Source organism: Ammodytes marinus (assembly GCF_949987685.1).
Source record: "Ammodytes marinus genome assembly, chromosome: 11".
NCBI classification, from domain to species: Eukaryota; Metazoa; Chordata; class Actinopteri; order Uranoscopiformes; family Ammodytidae; genus Ammodytes; species Ammodytes marinus.
In genome coordinates, this window is record NC_137215.1 from 19,892,106 (window position 1) to 19,912,687 (window position 20,582).

The 20,582-nt window shown below is 41.4% G+C and overlaps 1 protein-coding gene across 1 annotated transcript; it reads left to right on the plus strand.

The window, feature by feature from the left end:
• Nucleotides 1-662: 662 nt before the first annotated feature.
• Nucleotides 663-20,275, plus strand: kif16bb (kinesin family member 16Bb; the record flags this gene model as incomplete). Its single annotated transcript, XM_080037247.1, has 17 exons — nucleotides 663-692; nucleotides 1,078-1,188; nucleotides 1,306-1,422; nucleotides 2,061-2,158; nucleotides 4,385-4,500; nucleotides 4,585-4,727; nucleotides 5,291-5,459; nucleotides 6,105-6,227; nucleotides 6,603-6,778; nucleotides 6,887-6,946; nucleotides 7,029-7,088; nucleotides 13,155-13,274; nucleotides 13,433-13,484; nucleotides 13,596-13,733; nucleotides 15,081-15,163; nucleotides 17,729-17,817; nucleotides 20,101-20,275. 17 exons carry the CDS (start codon nucleotides 663-665, stop codon nucleotides 20,273-20,275), a joined length of 1,860 nt encoding a protein of 619 aa, XP_079893373.1.
• Nucleotides 20,276-20,582: the final 307 nt, after the last annotated feature.

Sequence of the window (20,582 nt, forward strand, 5' to 3'; positions counted from 1 at the left end):
GGCAATGCCGCGTTCCCGTCGCATGGAAAAATTGGAAAAACGATTCTCCCTTTGAAACTTTGTTCGCCAAGCTATTCTGGGAGTATAGAATAAATCCATAAAAGAAAACGCCAAATTAAACGCCACTGACTGAAACAACCTGTAATTTTGAATGACTAAAGTGAATTGAGTACGTTGATTTATTTCATTTTGGCACATTATACAGACGGTGACACTCCCTGACATTAAAAGTTGGTCAAATGTAACAACACAGATGACAAGCAAACGCAACCTTCAAGATTTGAGGTTGGACGATGACGCCATTGATTGACGTATTCTGTTTATTTTTTTATTAAAAAAATACGTATTTGTATGTATGTTTATGTATAGGCCTATATGTGATATGTATTTTTTTTTATTTTAAATTATATAAGCTTGTCTTATTCTTTTTGTCTAGGTAATATGGAGTACCTCTGATTTATGTAGGCTATTTCTAAAAAAATTTTTCAATAAAGTTCATTGAAGAAATAAATTAAAGACTTATCCTAGGCCTATTCAAATGACACAAATACGGATTTTAGTGTCATACACTTTCTTTATTGATTAGAAATACAATTTAATGACTTGCAATCAAACTATTAATTATGTACCCTAGTGGCTAATTTGTGTAATTCATGGATAACATGGGGACAGGGCCCAGGTGTGATAATTGGGTGTGAAAAAGGCTGCATTGATCAGGCATTTTTCAGGTGAAAACAGGCTTGGAGAGCTTGCTGTTTGGTGTGGTCTGTCTCATTGAAATTGACTATGGCTTCTGTGCGAGTAGCGGTCCGAGTCCGGCCTTTGAACAAAAGGTAGGTGTGATGGTTTTTACCCCCCCCCCCCCCCTCTCTTAATGAACTCTTTAATGGAACGCCGATTCACTTCTCCACAGAGAAAAGCAGCTATCATCCAAGGGGATAATTCATATGAAGGGGAATACTACATCTGTTTATAAGGTAGACTATTTTATCAAAGAGTGAGAGAGAGGAAAAAAACACACTTAATTGCAGAAAATGGAGTTTGCATTAATATTGTGCTGTGCTTTTGAAACCGTAGCCAGTACCTTGCCGTGGGGATAAGCTGAAGGACAGAGGGAAGACCTTTTTTTATGACTTCTCATATGATTCAACAGACAGAGGAAGCCCCACATTTGCATCCCAGGAACAGGTAACAGCATTGTTCTTGCACCTCTTATTTTGCATTGTATGTAGGTGAAATACGATTTTCAAATCCCTCAAATGTGTTTTTGATACCTTCTCTATCCCTGTTGTCTGCTGCTTTTAGGTTTTTCATGACTTGGGGGCTGATGTCCTGAAAGCTGCGTTTGAGGGTTACAATGCCTGTGTATTTGCCTATGGCCAAACGGGTTCCGGCAAATCTTACACCATGATGGGTCACGCAGTAAGGCCTCTCTTATTCCCTTAATTCCCATCTTGTGGGCTGTTGCAACATACACAACACACTGTAGAGCTTACACTGCAGAATACAACAGCAATAAGCCAGTGTGAAAACAGCAATGACTCGCCATCTTTAGAATCTGACTGATGGCGGCCTCATCAGACATCCCTCCCCTTCTCTCAATTTATATCTGTTTCTCCCCACTAATCTGAAAAAATGTGATGAGGTCAGCAACCCACAGCTTTTCACTCCTTAACTTGCACAGCGATAGTAATTTCACATTACCGATGAGGTTCCTGCTTGTCTACCAGGAGACTTGTGCAAGGTCATCAGCAGAGCTGCTGTCAACATCCCAGATAATTATATATGGCTCTTAATGCTTGCTATCTGTTACTTTGTAATTAAAACAAGAGGGCATGCAGCTCTGAGTGGAATTGCTTTCATGCTTCAGTAAGTTCATATCAGATGAGCTGTTGTTTGTGTTGTTCAGCAGTCTTTGCATGTGCTGAGTTGTGGTCACGGCAGAGCATAGACACCCGGTACAAAGACATAATGGGCGCAAGATTAAATTGTAATTTAAAAGTAACAGTATCATTTTGTGATGAGCTCTAATTGCGACTTTTTCTTTTTCAATGTGCCAGGATGATAAAGGTTTAATCCCAAGGATCTGTGAGGGATTGTTCAGCGAGATATCTCTGAGAAGCACGAGTGATGCCGTGTCATTTCACACAGAGGTCAGGTAAGGGAGGTCGTTCAGAGGTCGTAGTACATTTAGCAATGCTGCTTCTTAAGTGAAGTCATGATGGGGGAATGTTGCAAATCTGCACATTTAATCAATCATTTAACAATGTTGGGATGACTCTCCAAGTTATTTGCTTGTCTAATACTAAATATTAACAAATATAGTAATTAAACTTGAAAAGACCAAAGCAATCCCACTAATGCTCAAGACTAGGAAAACCTGGTGATTATGGTATTGCCACCACAGTAGACAATTACTGCAAGCCTTACTTTACCCAGCCATTCTCCAACCATTTTACTCATCATAATGTAGCAAAGTGTTTTTTAATGCGGAGAATGTAAATCATGTAAAATAGCATGCCAGGCATGTCTTGACTCTTGACTGCCCCCCCCCTAACAATACATTTTTGTTGTTGTTGCCATAACAAAGAAAACAAGTTGAGTTGTGTTTTGAAGTTTTTGTGAAACAAAAAAGCCTGCTCAAACGTCTTTCTTTGATTATTTCAATATTACACTGAGAACTGTAGCTCATACGTTCGCACAGAGACCTTGTCTTAACTGAAAAGGAGAAAAACCATGTGCTACTTTTTATTTCCAGCTGACAATGAGTCAGGCCTCCAACCGGAATTAAGAACTCATGACAGCGATAACGCCTTTTCCGATAAACAAGCTGCTGTTGTTCCCCATTGACCTTAAAGTTTACTACCCAAAACCTCTACCAATTGAGGTTTGTTTTTTGGTACTATATTACACCATGCCACCTAGTGGCCAGTGGTATGGTGTTTTTATTATTGACATCAATGTAATGGTTAGTGAGGTGAAGGCATTCATTTGTTAATTTCACTTAGCCAAGAAAGTCATAAACCTTCAGCAAAATTGTATGACCCAAGTGTAATGAAGTTATTTTTAACCCAGAAAAGGAGAACATTCTGGCTTTATTACTATGATCAAATAAAAATGAAAATCCCACATGATAGCTAGTGTCATCACAATATCTGTTTCATGCTTAAATGTTCCAGCTGTAGGTCGAATTGATTATCTTGCAAGATAAAATTTAGGATTTTTAAGCCTATTGAGCTACAGCAGAGACCATTAGGTATTGCATGTGGCACATTACTTGGGTCGAATTCAAATCCAGAATAGTTTTTTTGTTCGACGGTGTATAGCTGGATGGGCTTCAGAGAAATAATACGCTGCATTCTTTCTGGTAGGCCTACAAACACACACTGCAGAGGTGTGAGGTGCTCTCTAAAGCGATGCCAAAAAAGGAAAGGATTTTCAATCAAATGAAAGAATGACTGTCACTATCACACAGCAATTCAGCGTTTCAACATTTTGTTCAGTTAGAAATGGTACAGATAAACGACTGATTAGGTTAGACATTAGGTTTAGTGACCATTGTGGCAAATTCACCTGCCACAAATTAACAACAATTTGCATCTAGGTACATGATTTTGTAATGGCAGAATATGAACATTTTGGTATGATATGTGTAATATTCCTCGCATGAACCTGTTTCTGAATAGCTTCCTTTATTTCACAGAACAGTATTGGTCACTTTTCAGTTTTTTTGTCATGTCATAAGGTCATGGTCTCTGTCCTTCCTTGCCCACCAATGAAACCTATGAATGCACAATCATCCCTACATTGTAAAATAACATCACATTTTGTATTCATAAAGAGGTGATGGTAGTTGGAATCTCCTGCCTTAATAATCCTCCCCGTGTTCTATTGTTTGTATAATGGCTCTGCCTCTGAGCCATTTAGAAATCAACGAATATTGTTTCCCATTTGAGTTTTTCAACAATATTCCAGGAAATAACCTGCATGGCTACCTCTGCAGGATATTGTCTCTGCTATTTCATAATAACCGTCTCTCGAAAAGCCTAATTGCTCCATGCCATGCATTGTTTTTAAATCAGCCACTCGGAGTGCTCCTTTCGCTTCTTGCACACACCCAACGCAGTATTAACAATGTTTTGTTGAAAACTACTTTGCATATGTTTGTCTATTCATTGCCAAAGCAAGAATAACAATAATTTGGCTTCAAACCTACTGTGCATCGTTTTTAATCTTAGAGGGCGAATAGGAACTTGTTTTGTTCTCCTTTTGGTGCCGTGCCAGTCGCATATCAACCCCGAGACCGTTTTGTTAATGTGTGGCTTTGTGTGCAATTTAAATTTGGGATCACAAATTTGCATATGTGTTTCTGCCTTGGCACCAGCTATTTGGAGATCTATAACGAACGTGTGCACGACCTTCTCGGGAAGAGACCGGCCTCCTCAGAAGGAGCAGGCTTGAGAGTGAGAGAGCACCCCAGGGATGGGCCCTATGTAGAGAGTGAGCCTTTTGTTTTCTTCTTTTTATTTTCTTCTGAAATGTATTTAACGCACAAAATCTAATGCAGGAAAAAACCCTGTGTAGGTCTGTCCAAGCACTTGGTACACAACCACAGTGACCTGGAAAGCCTGATCATTCACGGCAATATCAACCGCACCACCGCCAGCACACTCATGAATAACTTCAGTAGCCGCTCCCACGCCATCTTCACCATCAACTTCACCCAGGTGAGCTGCAGAGCTTAAATGTAGCCCTGCTGCCATGTCATGTCTCCTGTTGCCAGTTATGAATAGGGGGAAAACATTTCCCCTGAAAACTCAATTGATTTTTGGTAAACGCCATCCCTTAAGAGTTTACTAAACTGGGCACTAATTAGACCAGTTTATGCATCATTTATCAAGTTTTTTTTCTCAATCAAAGGCTTTTTCATTTTCCATTTTAAAGGTGATACAAGGAACTTTTTAATATTATTGAAACAGTCAAAAAAAATTCTCTGATCATAAATGACATCTAACACCAAACAAGAACATCAGTGCAGAGAATACTATTTTTATATAGTTTTTCTTAATGCCTTTGTCATGGGTACGCTCACCCAGGAACTAAGGCTTGTGTAGTACAAAAGAACTACCAAATTTTTCCAGAGAGGGTGCAAGACTTAAGAAAAAATGAAAGTTCCTCAGAGCACCTTAAGTAGCACTTTTGTTGTGGTAGCGCCTGCATTCCTCTTGTGATGTTGCATCTTTTGAACTAAAGGGAGAGTGCTCAGTAATGTTTTTTTTGCATGGCACAGGCGTGGTTGGATGAGGAGTTGCCGAGGGAGACGCTGAGTAAGATCCACCTGGTAGACCTGGCTGGCAGCGAGCGGGCCAATGCCACGTGCACCACAGGCGCCTGTCTGAAGGAAGGCGCCAACATCAACAAATCTCTGGTCACCCTGGGCAGCGTGATCTCAGCTCTAGGTAAATGGCTTGACAACACGTCTTTATCTAGCACTGAGCCAGTCAACTCGATACAGTATAGTGAATGGTTATTGTTTTACTATTTGAGTACTAATTTTGTTTGTTGTGGACTCGCTTCTCATTAGTATGGAAATTAACATTATAGTCATAATATGATAATCAAGTATAGTATATTAATAATGACATCTGGCTACATAAACAAATATACTTGATAATTATATTATGCCTATAATATTAATAGTATAGTATGTTTAAGTCACAAAACTTTTTATTAATATAGATTTTACAATTAGATGTTTGTTTTCACGCGATTGTCTTTTTCAAAATGTTTCACATGTTCTGATACAACACAGTCTCACTCCCTACTTGTCAAAGTATGCGTCACACCTTTGACGAGTAGGGAGTGAGACTGTGTTGTCTGATAAAATGATGGCCACAAATAAACTCAGCATTTGTTATATTGATGTCACTATCAAACAAACTCAAGGCTTTTGTCTAAACTAGTTACTTTCTAAGGAACCCTTTTGTTAATTTTTTGTTCACCAAATGATTCTATGGAGTTTTCAGGTTGAGACATTTCATATGTTTCTGAAACAATTGGGTTTCTGAGTCAGTGTTTTCCTCTCTCTTTTTGTGGCCTACCAGCTGACCTCAGCCTGGGACAGTCGACCAAAAAGAAGCAGACCTTCATTCCTTACAGAGACTCTGTGCTCACATGGCTACTGAAAGACAGCCTCGGCGGAAACTCTATGACTACCATGATAGCAAGTATGTACTGCAAATGGGAGTTCTGCTGACAGCAATTTCAGTCTGTTTCCAGAAAGTGTGCTACGCCCCATTTAAAAAATAAAAAGGAAGATGATGATGATAAAGGTGCTCCGAGGAACTTTTTGTGTTAATTCTAGTAGCCCCTTTGGACAAAAGCGGCAGTGTTTTTACTACACCAACTGTTGTTCCGGGGTGAGTGTACCCACAACAAAGACATATAAAAATATTATTCTTTTCAGTGATAGTCTCATTTGCTGTTACATGTAACTTATGTTTATCAGAGGACACATGAGACTGTTTCAGAAATATAAAAAAGTTCCTTGTAGCACCTTTAAGCATGCAATCCATTCATTTTTTTTTCATCTCTTGCATCAGCCGTTTCTCCCGCTGACGTGAACTACGCGGAGACCCTGAACACGCTGCGCTATGCCAGCCGAGCTAAAAACATAGTGAATACGCCCACGGTGTACGAAGACGGCAACGTCAAGGTGATCAGAGATCTCCAGGCTGAGGTGACAAGGCTCCTCGGACTACTAGAAGAAGCCAATCAGGTCCTGAAATACGTTCAAGCTCACGTTTAAGGCTATCAGGGATCCTATGTATGTTGACAGTCCTTATTCAAAGGTTATATTGTCTGTGTCTTCTCACTATTACTCCAGGTTTCCTGTGGGGGGCCGTCTGTGAAGGTAGAGAAGGCGCTCCATCACAATGAGAAGAAGGTGAGTCGTGCCTATTCCAAAGGAAAACAGGAGTGTTTTTGATGTTCCTCTCTGTAACTAATACACCTGCTATTCCCACCAGGTTCTAGCACTGACCAAGGAGTGGTCCAGCAAATTCGACGAGACTCCCAGTATAGTGCAGGTACAACAAAGATGTTTCTTGTGTATTTTAATCGTGTTTAAAATGTTGTAAAATTGGACAGCCACAATCTACAATGTGTTTTTGTCCCTTGCATGTATATGTGCCTGAACTGGCAGCCTCATCCATGCACCTACACAGCAACTTTTAGTCAGAGCAGTGGGAGTTAAAAAGAGGGACTTTAAAATAAACTACTCTGGCAAAAACACATTTATATCGAGGCCAAGTGAGTGTTTGCTTAGATATCAGGGGGCCAAGACAAGAACAAGACACTGACGAGAGACGATACTTGATTAATTGCTTTGTTCCAGTGGTAGATTGTAATTTCATTTAATCAGGTAGTTATATCAAGACCACCAAGGACTTGCAGTAAAACCTAGTAGTTTTTTTTTTCTAAACTGTATTTTTCGGTTCACCTTTTCAAAGTAAGATGTGAGGTTCCTTGTACAGGACTGTTTCAATACAGACAATAGGGTTTTTGTAGGCTGCTTTTCTTTATGCCCTTATTTTCTATTTAGTAGTATGTTGTATCAAATCGGTATTTAAATTCCATGTCCAACATTCAATGTTTTATTTTAACATTCGTCTAAAAACTTTGCCATGTGAAGCTTGGTACAGAAGGATATATCCAAGTAAAATAGATGTCCACTGAGATAACAATGTGTGAAGGTTTGCTGTATTCATTATAACAATCAACAAAGCAGCAAAGCTCCCAGCAGCAGTTATGAGTAATTGCTGCTTGCAGTACAGACATCCTACCAGCTGGTGTCACTGCAAGTCTTATGAAAAGCTGCAGCCACTTCCATGGAGTGGAGAGATTAATGAGAGTGGAATCAACCTGGCATTAAAATTTCTCTTCCATCTATTTAGATTTGACTGGCAACCAAGAGCCGAGTTGTAATGATGGTGAAGTTAGCGGGCGACAGTGTTTGGGGAGTCTGACAAAGAGAATCGGAAACAGACGTGCCTTCTCCCATGTGTGGTTTCTCTGAGGCTGGGACAGGATAGTAGCATCCTCGCAAGACCCCGAGCTGCACAAATAATAAAAACAAGCCACTGTTTGCCAACTCAGTTTACACTGAACACTTTTCGTCTGTTGATTTTGTTGCCAACCTCCCAAATAACCACCAAATGTCATCTGCTTGGGAGGGACTCATCGTATTTAGCTAAGTAGCCTGTTGCATTATGCATTGGAACTGTGAGGCATGCCAGGCCCAGGCTGTCATGAAATGTACATGGTGACTTCTCATCTGCATCACACATGCCTAGCAGTTGATTCTCTCAAGCAGTCTTAGCATGGGTTTGAACGATGTCTGACATAGATTTGTGTATTCCTGACTTGTTGCAGCGACTTGTGATCCTGCACCAGAGTCAAGAGGCTGGATTGCTAAAGTCACATGTTTAAGAAGACGTTGTGGTGGGATTTTGAATACCCTACAACACGTGAATGTCAGATATGAGTGTTTTGATAATTAACATTCTATTTCTGTCCGGTGGTTAGCAGGTGACATTTAGTGGCTCGACAGCCCTCCATTCATGACAGTGTATTGGAGCTCATTAGCAGCCTGTCACTGCTCCTAATTAAGAGGTCTTGATTATTGACATCTGGCACTTTGGTTTCTGACGGCCCCGGCCATATTAATTAAAGTTACAGTGTTGTTAATCTGTTTTGCATGTTCAAGCGGAGATGGTTTTATGCTCGGAGGCCACATCGTCCATCTCTTGCTGGCAGAGCTGCGCAGTCTGCCTTATTTAGAGCGGTGGCCATCCGTTGCAGAAGCACCTGTTATGATGCATGAGACAACACGGGCGAAAAGGCCAGTGGACTGGTGACCGGCAGGGAACACTGGTGCTGCCGAATGTCTAAGTGGTTGATGAATGGCTTTTATGGATTTGACATTTTTCATCCTGTGCATTTGCATTCTGCGCGGGTGAAAAATGACAAGTGAGATTCCTGCATGGGTTGCTGCTTGGATGTTATAGGTGGCAACACTGAGAAGCACACAGCCTCAGTTTGAAGATGGCCAAATGCCTAATTGCATTGGTGGAATCCATTTGAAATTTAACCTGCATTCCAATACCCATACTTCTCTGCAATTTAGTATAGTTTCAAAAGATTTAGGATGTCCCAGTTCAAGTGGTCAAATACAGCATGCTTAAAAATTGTTGAAAGCGGCATGCTTTTAAGGCGATTCTGACAGATATATAAGCAAGAGGCAAGTTCAAGGTGCAATGTTATGATTAAATAAGTAAGTCAAGTATGTCCCAATTGTAACATTGTAAGCTAACAGGATGGCTACGGCTGTAGTAATTGGGAATATAAGTATGCAATTTGGAACATAGCCTTATTTATTTTTAATGGCCATCACTGTGTGCTGTTTAACAGGGTTGAATGGTCCTGATATAATCTAACCTCCATGTTTAAGGGTAAGGTGTCATGCACACTGTATTTATTCTCTATCTGTAGCACATTATATATATATATATATATATATATATTTATTTATTTGACTTTAATTCCATTTATGTCGTTGCTTTGAGCTTGATGGAAGAATTTGAGCTGTGAGGAAACAAGTTGACCAAGAGCGGGGTAAACAGTATTTTGGATTCTGTATTCAAAGCAGATTTTAGAATGCAAAGTTATTCATCGTCAGCTTCAAATATTGGTTACAGGGCATGGGGGGGAAAGAGAAAGTAATTAATATGAGATGGATTCCACCGCAGCCTCCTACCAGACAGTTGGCAACAGATTTTGAGAACAAAAAAGACAGGAAGAGAGTAAAGTGAAATGTTCTACTTCAGGGGTGTGTGTGTGTACTTGCTAACTGACACACACAGATTTCTGTAACTCTGCTTTGTGAGTCGAGTTGGATTCTGCTCCCCCAGCCTCCCTTTCAGGTTCCCTTGTACTACAGCGTTGGTGGGAGGAACCTCCATTTCAGTAAGATAAAATGAAGCAGTGTTTTCTTTGATCCTAGCAGTTCTTTTTTATTTTTCCAAACAAGCTATCAGCACAAAGACGCAACTTAAGCCTGGAATGCTCTTAGCATGGCTCTTTTTAATGTCAATTTACCTCATACTGTCAGCACTTAAACATCACAGTAAGTCATTATAGAATTTCACAGCCTTTACATTCTTCTTATTCTTACCGCTATCTTCCCTTTTTTAAATTCTTCACATGCCAGTAAAGCCTGGCTCCAAATTATATTGACTCTCTTAATTCAATTTCTAAGAATATTTATTCAACCACATGCTGAACACATGCGTTGTAGGTGTTCATTCAGGCCCACAAGGACCACAATCTTGCTGGGGCCCTAGAATCCACTTTACTCTAAATGTCGGTGAGATAACAGTCCAGGTTGCTGTTTTGTCACACTCGATTGAAATACACATGATTAGCATGTGAAATTTTCAAAGTGATTTCCATAACACGCTGCAGTGAGTTGCAAGTGGACATATAGCAGCAGTATAATTGGTTGTTGATAGATTAGGAGTGCTTTCATTCAAATCCCGGTAGTTCTTACCCTCTAGTTAGTTGCAGGTATGGCATTACATGTTCAAGCCAATTACACCACACAGTCCTATTACAACCAGGAAAACCACCTTCTGTTTTGCTTTTTAACATGTAACACAAACACATAACATACAGAAGCGGGGAAGAAAATGTTACCCAGAGGCCTTTTTTTTTTTTTTTTGCCCGAATATAACCCATAACTGCAAACCAAAGGCTTCATGCCATTTTGATAACTGGCCATGTAATTTCCTTTCCCTATTTACACGTTATTCATTATAGCCTCTATAAAGAGAAACACCCTGGGCTATAAATGCAGCTCTTTTCAAGGAAATTAACCTTTCGGCATATTAGAGCAATTCAAATGCTGAAGTTTCTCTCCGTCGTTATGGATTCAGTACCCGGCTTATCTGTTTTGTTGGCAAGTTGTTCCGACTCACAATAGCTGACGGGCAGTCAGGAAAGAGTGATCGGTAGGTCTTGAGTTACAGAGTTCTGAAATGCAACTTTAACTGTCGGGAACCTGAACAGTTCAAAAGCACTGAGCGAAAATCCTTTAAGAATTCTGCCCTTACCACATATGATGGCTTTTAATGGAAGCCTAAATGCTACTAGCATAAGCCACAGTTTGTTTGAGACAGCTGCCTCAACTCTGAATCTGAAAGGTAGAACATGTTGTATTGTCGTAATGGCACACTGACTGACTTACTGTCTGGGTGTGGTGAAGAGGGACTTTCTCTTCTATGTGTGTGAATGTGAGGAGAATATAGGAGGATCTCATCTCTTCTTGTTGTCTAAGGAAAGTGACACAGTGCATTAATCTGCCAGGCTGCTCCTCGCCTCCTAATGAAGTCTGTGAAGAATCCCTTTTAATTAAGTACAGGGGCTGGGGGTCGATGTCTCTCCCTCTTCATTAGAGAAAAAAAGATTTCTCCTGTCTCACAACTGCCAATGAGCGAGGTGGTGCCGGCGGCCGACACGTCCCTCACTTCCACGGACAGGTTTATAACAAGGAGAAAGAGGTTGAAAGCAAGGCGAACTAGTTTATGCAGAGTATTGCCTCTGAATTCTCCATATGTGAGAATTTCTGCTCGGCCTCTCGGGGAGAGAGGTACTTACGATAATCCATGGCAATGTGAGGCATTAGTCCACCAGCTTAACAGAAGAATACTTCTGCTAGGGCCACTCGTACTTGGGTAAAGATACTCTTGGTTATTGAACCCCAGCCTGTGCCCCCCATGGGGAAAAGGTTAATAGCCTTGGAACACATTCCTAGAGTTTTCTTTCTCTTTCTGGCTTAATTCAGTGTGTTCTTTTTTTTTAACCTATAGCAGGTCATATAAGGCTAAATGTTTGATTTTCTCGTTGAATAATTCACAAATGAACAAAGTCAGAAATGAAACGATACTTAATTACATTTTAAACAAAGTTCTATTGACTGTCCCAAGCTTGACAGGCACATGCCGTCAGGTGGTGTGACTCATGCTTTTACATTTTCCTCAGCACCAATTGTTGGAGGCAGTGAAGCGGTATACAGAGCAGATCAGAGGTTTAAGTGTAGCCTTCCTGTTCTTTTAGAAATGGCTTTCAAGGATTAAATCAATTTCTCCACTGCTTATCGCACTTCTGTGGAAGAGGTGCTGCTTTGTAGCGCCATTAAATGCATATTTAGCAGGGATTTCTGGACAAGCAGAATGGATTCATGCATTAATTTCTGTGCTGGCAATTTGAGTTGCGATGCGACTGTAATGGGGGCTGTTTGTGTCCCTATAGTGCGTTGATCCATAGCCTATCCGTGAAATATGGACATTGAGGTGCCCCCCCACCCTCCATCGTTTTCATAAATGCCAAATCCCAGAAGCGAACACATGCCAAGTTGTCTTGGGGGGACAATGGAGAAGGCCCGCATGAAATGATCTTATAATGACACTTTTTAATCAGTTATTCACTTTCCTCAACAAGCTATGTACTATTTATGGGACATGTTTAAGCCATGGCATGCCCTTCACTTCATGTGTATAAGTCACAGATATTCATTTTGGTTTGACCTTCCATCCAATACTTATTTTGGACACATAGTACATTACAGGGAACTATAGTCGTAGTTTGTTGCTGTTTTCTAAAGTTGACTTTACAAGCTCAGGAAAATTTTAATGGCAATACACAGCGTTGGTTGCTGTGTATCAATAAAGGCAATGGTGCATGGTATACAACCCGTGTGTGTGTGTGTGTGTGTGTGTGTAGACAGTGGCATTGCGTTTGTTTCGCCCGCTGAACACAATGTACAGTTTGACTCTCGCCACCATAATCTGAATGATTTATGACGTCTCTCTCTTGCCGTTAGCCCCTCTGCTGCTTCATGGCGACACATGGTTTGGAACGCAGCTATTCTGCTTGGCCTTCGGGCAAGGAAGAGCAGTCATAAAGAATTCAGTTTTCTGCTGGTTGCCATTAAATGTCTGTCAGCATATTTATTTCATATTGTGTGCCATTGCAGCTACAGGCTATTGCACAAGTACCAATTTTTCTCTCATGCTATAGTCTCTTGTGTCCTATAGGAGGAGACCGTGGCTCTGAGGAAGGAGGGGAGTGGAGTGGTCCTGGACTGCCAGTTGCCTCATCTGCTAGCAATTGACAAAGACCTGCTCGGCACTGGACTCATCCTGTATTATTTGAATGTAAATGCATCGTTTTGAACATGAACTATGAATTAGTCCAATATATTTTTCAGGAAATCATTCCCAGCCAAGGTCCGATGCTTCCCTTAATTGTTCTGCTTGTCAAACACCAGCTTGCGTATTGTATCATGATGACCTTTTTGTAATCCTCCCTGTAGGAAGGCAGAACCCTGATCGGGAGTGACAAAGCATCGTGCAGCCAGGGTATTGGTGGGTCAAGGTCACTACTACAACATATTCCCAGCTGCTGTGCTGGATCTGTTGGAGTGAAAACAAGCAGTCCTCTTCTTTACATGCTCTTGTGTATTAATTGTATTGCAGTGCTTCACGGACCCGGGATCCTCTGCGAACACTGTGTGTTGGAGAACCGTGCTGGGAGCGTGACACTGATCCCTCAGGATGGTGCTCTGTGTTCAGTCAATGGCTCTGTTGTAACCCATCCCTGCCAGCTGATTCAGGGTAAGCCTTTCTGCAAAGTTAATACGCTCCTGATATTCCTTTAATGAAAACGTGGGAGGAGAGAGGGAGGGGGGGGGGACAAGCAAGCAAGGCATTGTCTTTAATGATGAAGATTTGTCTCTCGAATTTCCAATTATTTGGCTTGTGGGAGGCAATAACACTTCCATCAATTTTTTTTTGTGAATGCTAGTTATATGAGATCGCTGCATCACATCTGCAAATGAAATCCACTTTATGTCCCTGTCCTCCCCCCATGGCGGCAAACTCTGGGCATGAGTGGCTTGTGAACGCACCTCTCCACAGGGCAGACGCCATTTCTCTTTACTAAACATTTTGAAGGGCGAGAGAGGCCCCCGAACAAAGCCCCAGGCCCTCCATTTAATTGGCAGATGGAGTTGATAGGGCCGACAGGTTTTTCAAGTGGGCCACTGCATTAACCTTTCAAAGGACAAGAGCCAAGCGGAGCTGCAAACTCCTGGCCCCTATCAGCAGACCTGTGCTTTACCGGGGCGCTCTTATACTGCCTTCCTCATCCACACGGCTTTGCTTTTCCTAGAGATAAAAACTGCACACTGAAACCAGGCAGCGCACAGCCATGCCAGTCTCTCTTATAACCATTTCAATTTATCCAATATCCCCCCTTTAGAAACGGCCACATCTGAGGCTATTTTCTTGAACAAATGATAGTAATTTTCAGTCCAACAGCAGCTGGAATCCATCACAGGCTGCCCCTCTCAGGTGCTTTGTTACTCGTCAGAAGTCATTAGTAGTAGCAAGATTAGTATTTGCTGTGCTGAGAGAGGAGGAGGAGGAGGAGGAGGAGGAAGAGGAGGAGAAGAAAATCTGTGGATGTGGCTGTATGAGCGGGGAGTCTGATATATAAACCCTAATATCACTTCCATTCTAAAGCTCTACAAGACTTCCAAGTTTCTCCAGCTGCATTTTCTCTGGTAAATCACCCCCCTGGTCTAGGCCACTGCCAATCACTGCGGTGATTGTGTTCTTCATGGCAATTCATTCCCTTTTTTACCTCAGCAGAGGAAAGTGTGTGTGAAGAACTTTGTGCCATTCGTCAACTTTTCCCCAAGTTCAGTGCTAGAGATTGTTCACTGCAAATCCCAAAAATGTTAGTGAGAGTCCCGTGGCCATGGTCTGTGACTCCTCACATTGTTATGCATTATAAATACAGTGCCGCACGTCCTACAGTTTCCTGGAAGACTTGGCACCATTTAATGTCACTCAAATCTGCCTTGAAATACATCGAAACTATGCCGTTTTCTCAAGCCTCAGTGGTTTTGTTCCGCTTTAGTAAGTGAGTTGGTGATGTACCACTATTTCGCCCTCCAGGTGCCATCGTACAGCTGGGAAGAGGGACTATACTGCGCTTTAACCAACCGACAGAAGCTGCCCAGCTCAGAGAGAAACAGCAGGTACAGTACAATGCCTGCCACTGATAAAAGCCCTATTGTGTTCTTCTAATATTCTGCTGTTTGAGCTGATGAGCCTATCTTAGGAAAGGTGCTGCATCAACTGCATTTTCTGCTTGTAATTTTGGAGAAGCAAGTCAGCAATCATGCACTTTGTTTCCATAACTACCAGCTGTAATACCTGCTTCCTTCAGCAAACACTGCTCTTGTTGAACTCTCATTCACACTCCACGAAAGCACCAGCTCGATCCATTCTGATCAAAGGAACACTACTGCCTATTTGTCAGCTACTTCTTGTTTTTGCTAGTTTCGATCGGATTTAATTGGCTCACAAAAAAAAAAAAAAACACGCCAGACCTACTCATCATGAACAATCTCTCCACAATGTTGAACTGTTTTCAACCTTAGAAAAGCTCTCGGCTCCTCCTGAAAGGAGTCCAGGTGCAGTGGATTTCAGAACGGGCAGATTTTTGTCCAGTTTGCAACTGCTCCCTCTTGCTCTTCATTCACTTGAATTGTGTGAATGCGTCCTATCTCATTAGTGTTTCTCTACAATCTACAATAATTTGGTAAATGCTGAATTATTATCGAGCTCCATAAGCCTGAGTAGCTGTAGGAATACAAATGTAGAAGGGTTAATTTTCTGGGTAGAATTTAAAAAAGTATATTGGTCAAAAAATTATTGAAATTGTCAAACATTGAAAATTGAGGCTTTGCTGCAGTTTGTTTTGGTGTCAAAAGCATCACTGTGGTGCTTGTGATAGTTTACTCTAACCAACTAATACTAATGTCCCTTCAAAGGAAATGCTAATCACTCAGGATACGTGATACATGTATTATAATAATCTATCTGCATATTTATAGACATATGGGGAAATGTATTTATCATTCAGTCAACCTGTACTAAGGTTGCCAGAAAAATATAATATCGTATTTCAAATGTTTGTAAATGTGGCCTATAAAGGCTGTTTATTCCTGTCAAATGTGTTATTGTTTGCGACATGGAATGTAAACAGCTGTAATTGGAGAATTTTCTCTTCTGTTGATCCATGTAAAAGGAAAAACTTCTAATGTCAAAGTGAAGACCGATCTCCACACCTAAGTCATCACTTTTGCAGCCATTTGTCTTGAAATTTCTATGTGCAGTTGAAGTGTGAAAATTGATTTTTTTAGGTTTAAGTTAAGGCACCAGTATCTGTAGGATGCAACCACCGATTATTCAATTTCTTACTAATGGCTTCATCAGAGACATCCAAAAACAAAACTTGACAAGTTTACGAAGAACTGCCTATGAGGGGAAGGATGCAAAAAATGTCTTGTAAGGTCTGAATCTGCTAAGACCAGCCATTACCAAAGACTGAAGTAGTCTACCAAGAGGCCTGTATCCATGAGAGATCTAGGCTTTAATTCCTTAGAAACTGCATATATCAGTGTACACTAGGACATGCTTTTGCGCACAGACACACAAAGCAGACGATTAGGTAGCCCAGCCGATGTATATCAAATACATGCCTTCCTGTTTTTTAGTATGTTGATGGAGTGTTTCACCATGAATGGAGCTGAACACTGAGACAATATAATAGGGCACAGAACCATCTGAAGGGGGAATATTAGGAAGCGCTGTCCCCTACAGCGCTTTGGTCCCCAATGCAATGCATCAGTTGCACCGTCGATATTTTTATGCTATTGACTGTTGCCTGGATGCTTTATGGCTGCGTAAAAAGTTATGACATATGGCTTAGTGTTTGTCAGGGGGGCAGATGAACACAGTCCAAGGGGGGTAAGCACTCTATATGCTTCAATGACTGAGCATTAATATTTACAGAATCAGATAATATTCACACTCGCTGCGTTTTGAAATAAAGTTCTAGTCTAGTTATCTCAACTCCAATTGACCCCCATTTACTTCTGTTTTTTTAACAGGCTTCTGCTCCTCTGTATTATTGAAAATTGCCCGCTGTTGCAGCCAAGTATAGCACAGGCATCCAGGCCCCACCGTGGTTCCGCAGAGAGCATTTGCCATTCATTCAGCATTGGTTCCAAATGATGTGGTTTCACATTTGCTCAGTTTGAATATGTTCTAGCACACCCAGCATGAGTGTAACTGTTTTCTTTTTAAAGAAGTGGCTTAAAAATGGTCGGTTTCCAACGGCAGCATGTTGTACACCATTCCTACTTCGTTTTTTGAGCAATATAACACCAAGAGATTCCAGCACTAATGGTGAACTGTGTATATCTGCTTATACACAACTTCTCACTTGCCTGTCAAACTGTTCGACTCTTTCATTTTAGGAATATGTGATAGTTTCATGCTGCTTGCCCTTATTTTTGGAACTGCTTTGATTTACCGGATATTATACATTTCTGACATTCCTCCAAATGTTGTCAAAGTGTTTCAATCCAACTTGTGTTTTGCGAAAACGGTGTCATCAGTACCAATGACATACAGTATATTTTATAATTAAACCATCGTATAATTATAAATCAAGTTGAAGCAGCTGCCACTCATGTCTTCCACTCTTGACAGTTTCATTTCACAGTGCTGTCTCCTTTCTGTTCTGTCTGCAGAGCGGGCTGCTGTCTGCCTTCAGCCTGTCCTTGACTGACACGGCCAAATCTACCGAGAATCTGTCCAAGGTGATGCTGCAAAATCCAGGGTGAGACTTTCTATGCAGACACATGTAATAGCTCTCTACACTTTGTGTGACCTCAGCATAACTGAACCCACGCCACCTCAATCTCCGCAATGTGCCTCCTTACCAAACGAGCATTCATCGGGCATGTAGACCGAAAATCAAAGCCATAAATCATGGCAGCATTTCTGTGAAGCAGAGGTTGGAACGCGCAAAAAAAAAAACCCAATCTGAAGTGCTTCATGCTGAGCCAATGGAAATCACAAAATGCCCGTATCCTAGAACCGAGGGCATGTCCCGAAACAACCTTTAGTTCAGTTCTGTAGATAGTGAAAACTGCCCAGTGTCTCATTTCCAAAGTCACTGCTGTGCACAAGTTCAGCTGCACATAACATTTCCCAGAGTACATTGCAAAAGAGAAGGCCCTGACTGGTGCTTTGAAACACTACCAGTAGATCTTTTTCACATTATGCCTTTCTCAGTCTGCCTCTTGTCTGTATATGAAATGTTATCCGTCAAGCACCGTCCGATTCGAAGTCTGTATTTAGCTAAGTAGAAGCAAACATTTTTTAATCAAGGAGTCTTTGGCATTTGACTTGATTTGCACACTGTCTGGCTTTCCGCTGTATTATCTATTCCAAGATACAATGTTTATATTTATTCCGACTTGAGACAGTGTTCTTGAGTTCCTTCTAAAAAAGGTGAGAAAATTAACTTTAAATTTAAGGTGGCTGATGTATTTAAATTTGGCTATTTTTTGGAGGCATCTATACCATAAAGCCTTTAGTGATGGCACCATTTTCGCTGTGTACATTTGGCTCCATATGTCAATTGCAGCTGTTTTTACACTACAGCCTACCAAACCCAGAGGCATTATGTTAATTGACTGATCTTTATACCCTGCCACTGTGTGATGGGTCATTGATCCGTGTCCCAGCATTCATTGAATAAGTGCCTACAGTCCAAGTCACTCTCTAGTGATTTCCCACCTACTGAAGTAGTGAGCACATCCAACTGATAGCCATGTGTTGGTTCCACCTCCACTAACCTAACAATCTGATTCATCATCTTTTCAAGCACTCAGATGGAACAAGATCTTCACATACTGCCCCTCCTCGCCTCCAAATGTATTCCGTCCTTGTTCTGTTTGTTGTTCGCATAGCATAAATTCCCCCGAGGCAAAACAGAATTGATGTTTATGTGTTGCCCTATCATCTTGGAAATAACCCTCAGTTGTAAAGAAGAGCACATTTTGAATTCAAACGGTGGCTGTGGGTATCTGTTCAGCTCTGAGAGTGACACGAGATTGCTTGAGGGGGTGCTCCTTTGCAACAAAAGCAACCTGCCCCGTTATCGGGCTGCATCAGTTGGATCACAGACTTTCTTGCTTGAGGGGTCGGGCAGGGAAGCAGAAAGTCTGACCTGCTTCTGACAGCATGGGAGCACTTTTTTTTGTATTTTTTTTATGTATCAAAGTGCATTTACGCTTCCTGAATTCAGATGTACTTGTTTCTAAGCATGAGATGTAGGGAATCCATTTTTAAATAGAGTTTTTGTTTTGAAAAATAAGATGGGTACTCCTAGGAGGGGCGAGCAGGGGCCCCGTTTGTCTGTTATGACAGGGTCGAGAATTCATGACTGTCAACAAGTCCCACTTCTTGGCCTCCTATTAAAAGTTGGTCCACTGTGTTTGATCGATTCTCTATTTAATGGACTGTGTAACAGAGACGGTATGTTGAAGCCACATTGCAATGCAGCTCTTTCAAACCCAGCAAGTCTGGACTCTGAGCTCCAATTGATGGAGCGGGCCTGCTGGTGTTTGACCCGAGCAGCGTTTAATGGCCACCTTTTAGCCCTGAAAGTCTGTCATCCAACAACCCTCTTAGTATCCTCCATCTCTGGCCAGAAGGCCAAGTGGTAATTTTTACCATTTGCCACCTCCTGACCACAGACAAGCTGTTATTAGGAGCTTCAAACTCCTGAAATGGTGTTTTTACACTAGTTAGAGTCCATCACTCCAGGAGCTCCTATACTACTTTACACCTCCTGCTAGTAGCTGTAGTGCTGCTATAAAACAATCCCACCTAAAAATCTTACTCTGAAGACTGATTAAGTTTTAAGTTTTTCTTTTTTTTTTTTTTTTTTTTTACATCTGGTTTAAATTTCCTAAAACGGACACAAAATTGAACTGGAAATGTTAGAATGAATGCATCGATGTATGAAAGGATGCCGGACTACTCATATCATTATAGGGACATAATTAACATCTGTGTGCGGCTGGGTGTGCATGTATAATGTGATGGTTAGGCGGATGGAAGAGAAGCTCACCCAGCAGGAGGTGGAAAGGCAGCAGGTCCAAGAAAGCCTGAACAGACGCAACCAGGACATCAAAAGACTTTCAAAGGAAAACAGTGGGGCTTCCCATCAACCCAAGGCAGCAGAGAAGATGGGGGCAGAGATGGAAGAGACTGGCAAAAGGTAGTAACAAGGGGGAGGCGAACTGTGCTTTATGTCGTGGTGTAAGTGAATCTCTTGTTTGCCAGTTTTGTTTACAGGCATTCCACTGCAAAGCACTGTAAAAAAAAACTCTGCAAATGAGCAATGCATGTTACGGAAAGAAAAATGCACAGAGAACTAGAATCCTCGGAATCTCAGATCAGTGCTCCTCCCTTTGTTCAAGTGAGAAAACAAACATTGTTGAGTGCAGGACATCCTCTGTACTGATCCTCATGATCTGCAAAACATCTTTTAATCGTCCCGGGGACCTGCACTGTGCTCCTCTTGTTGAT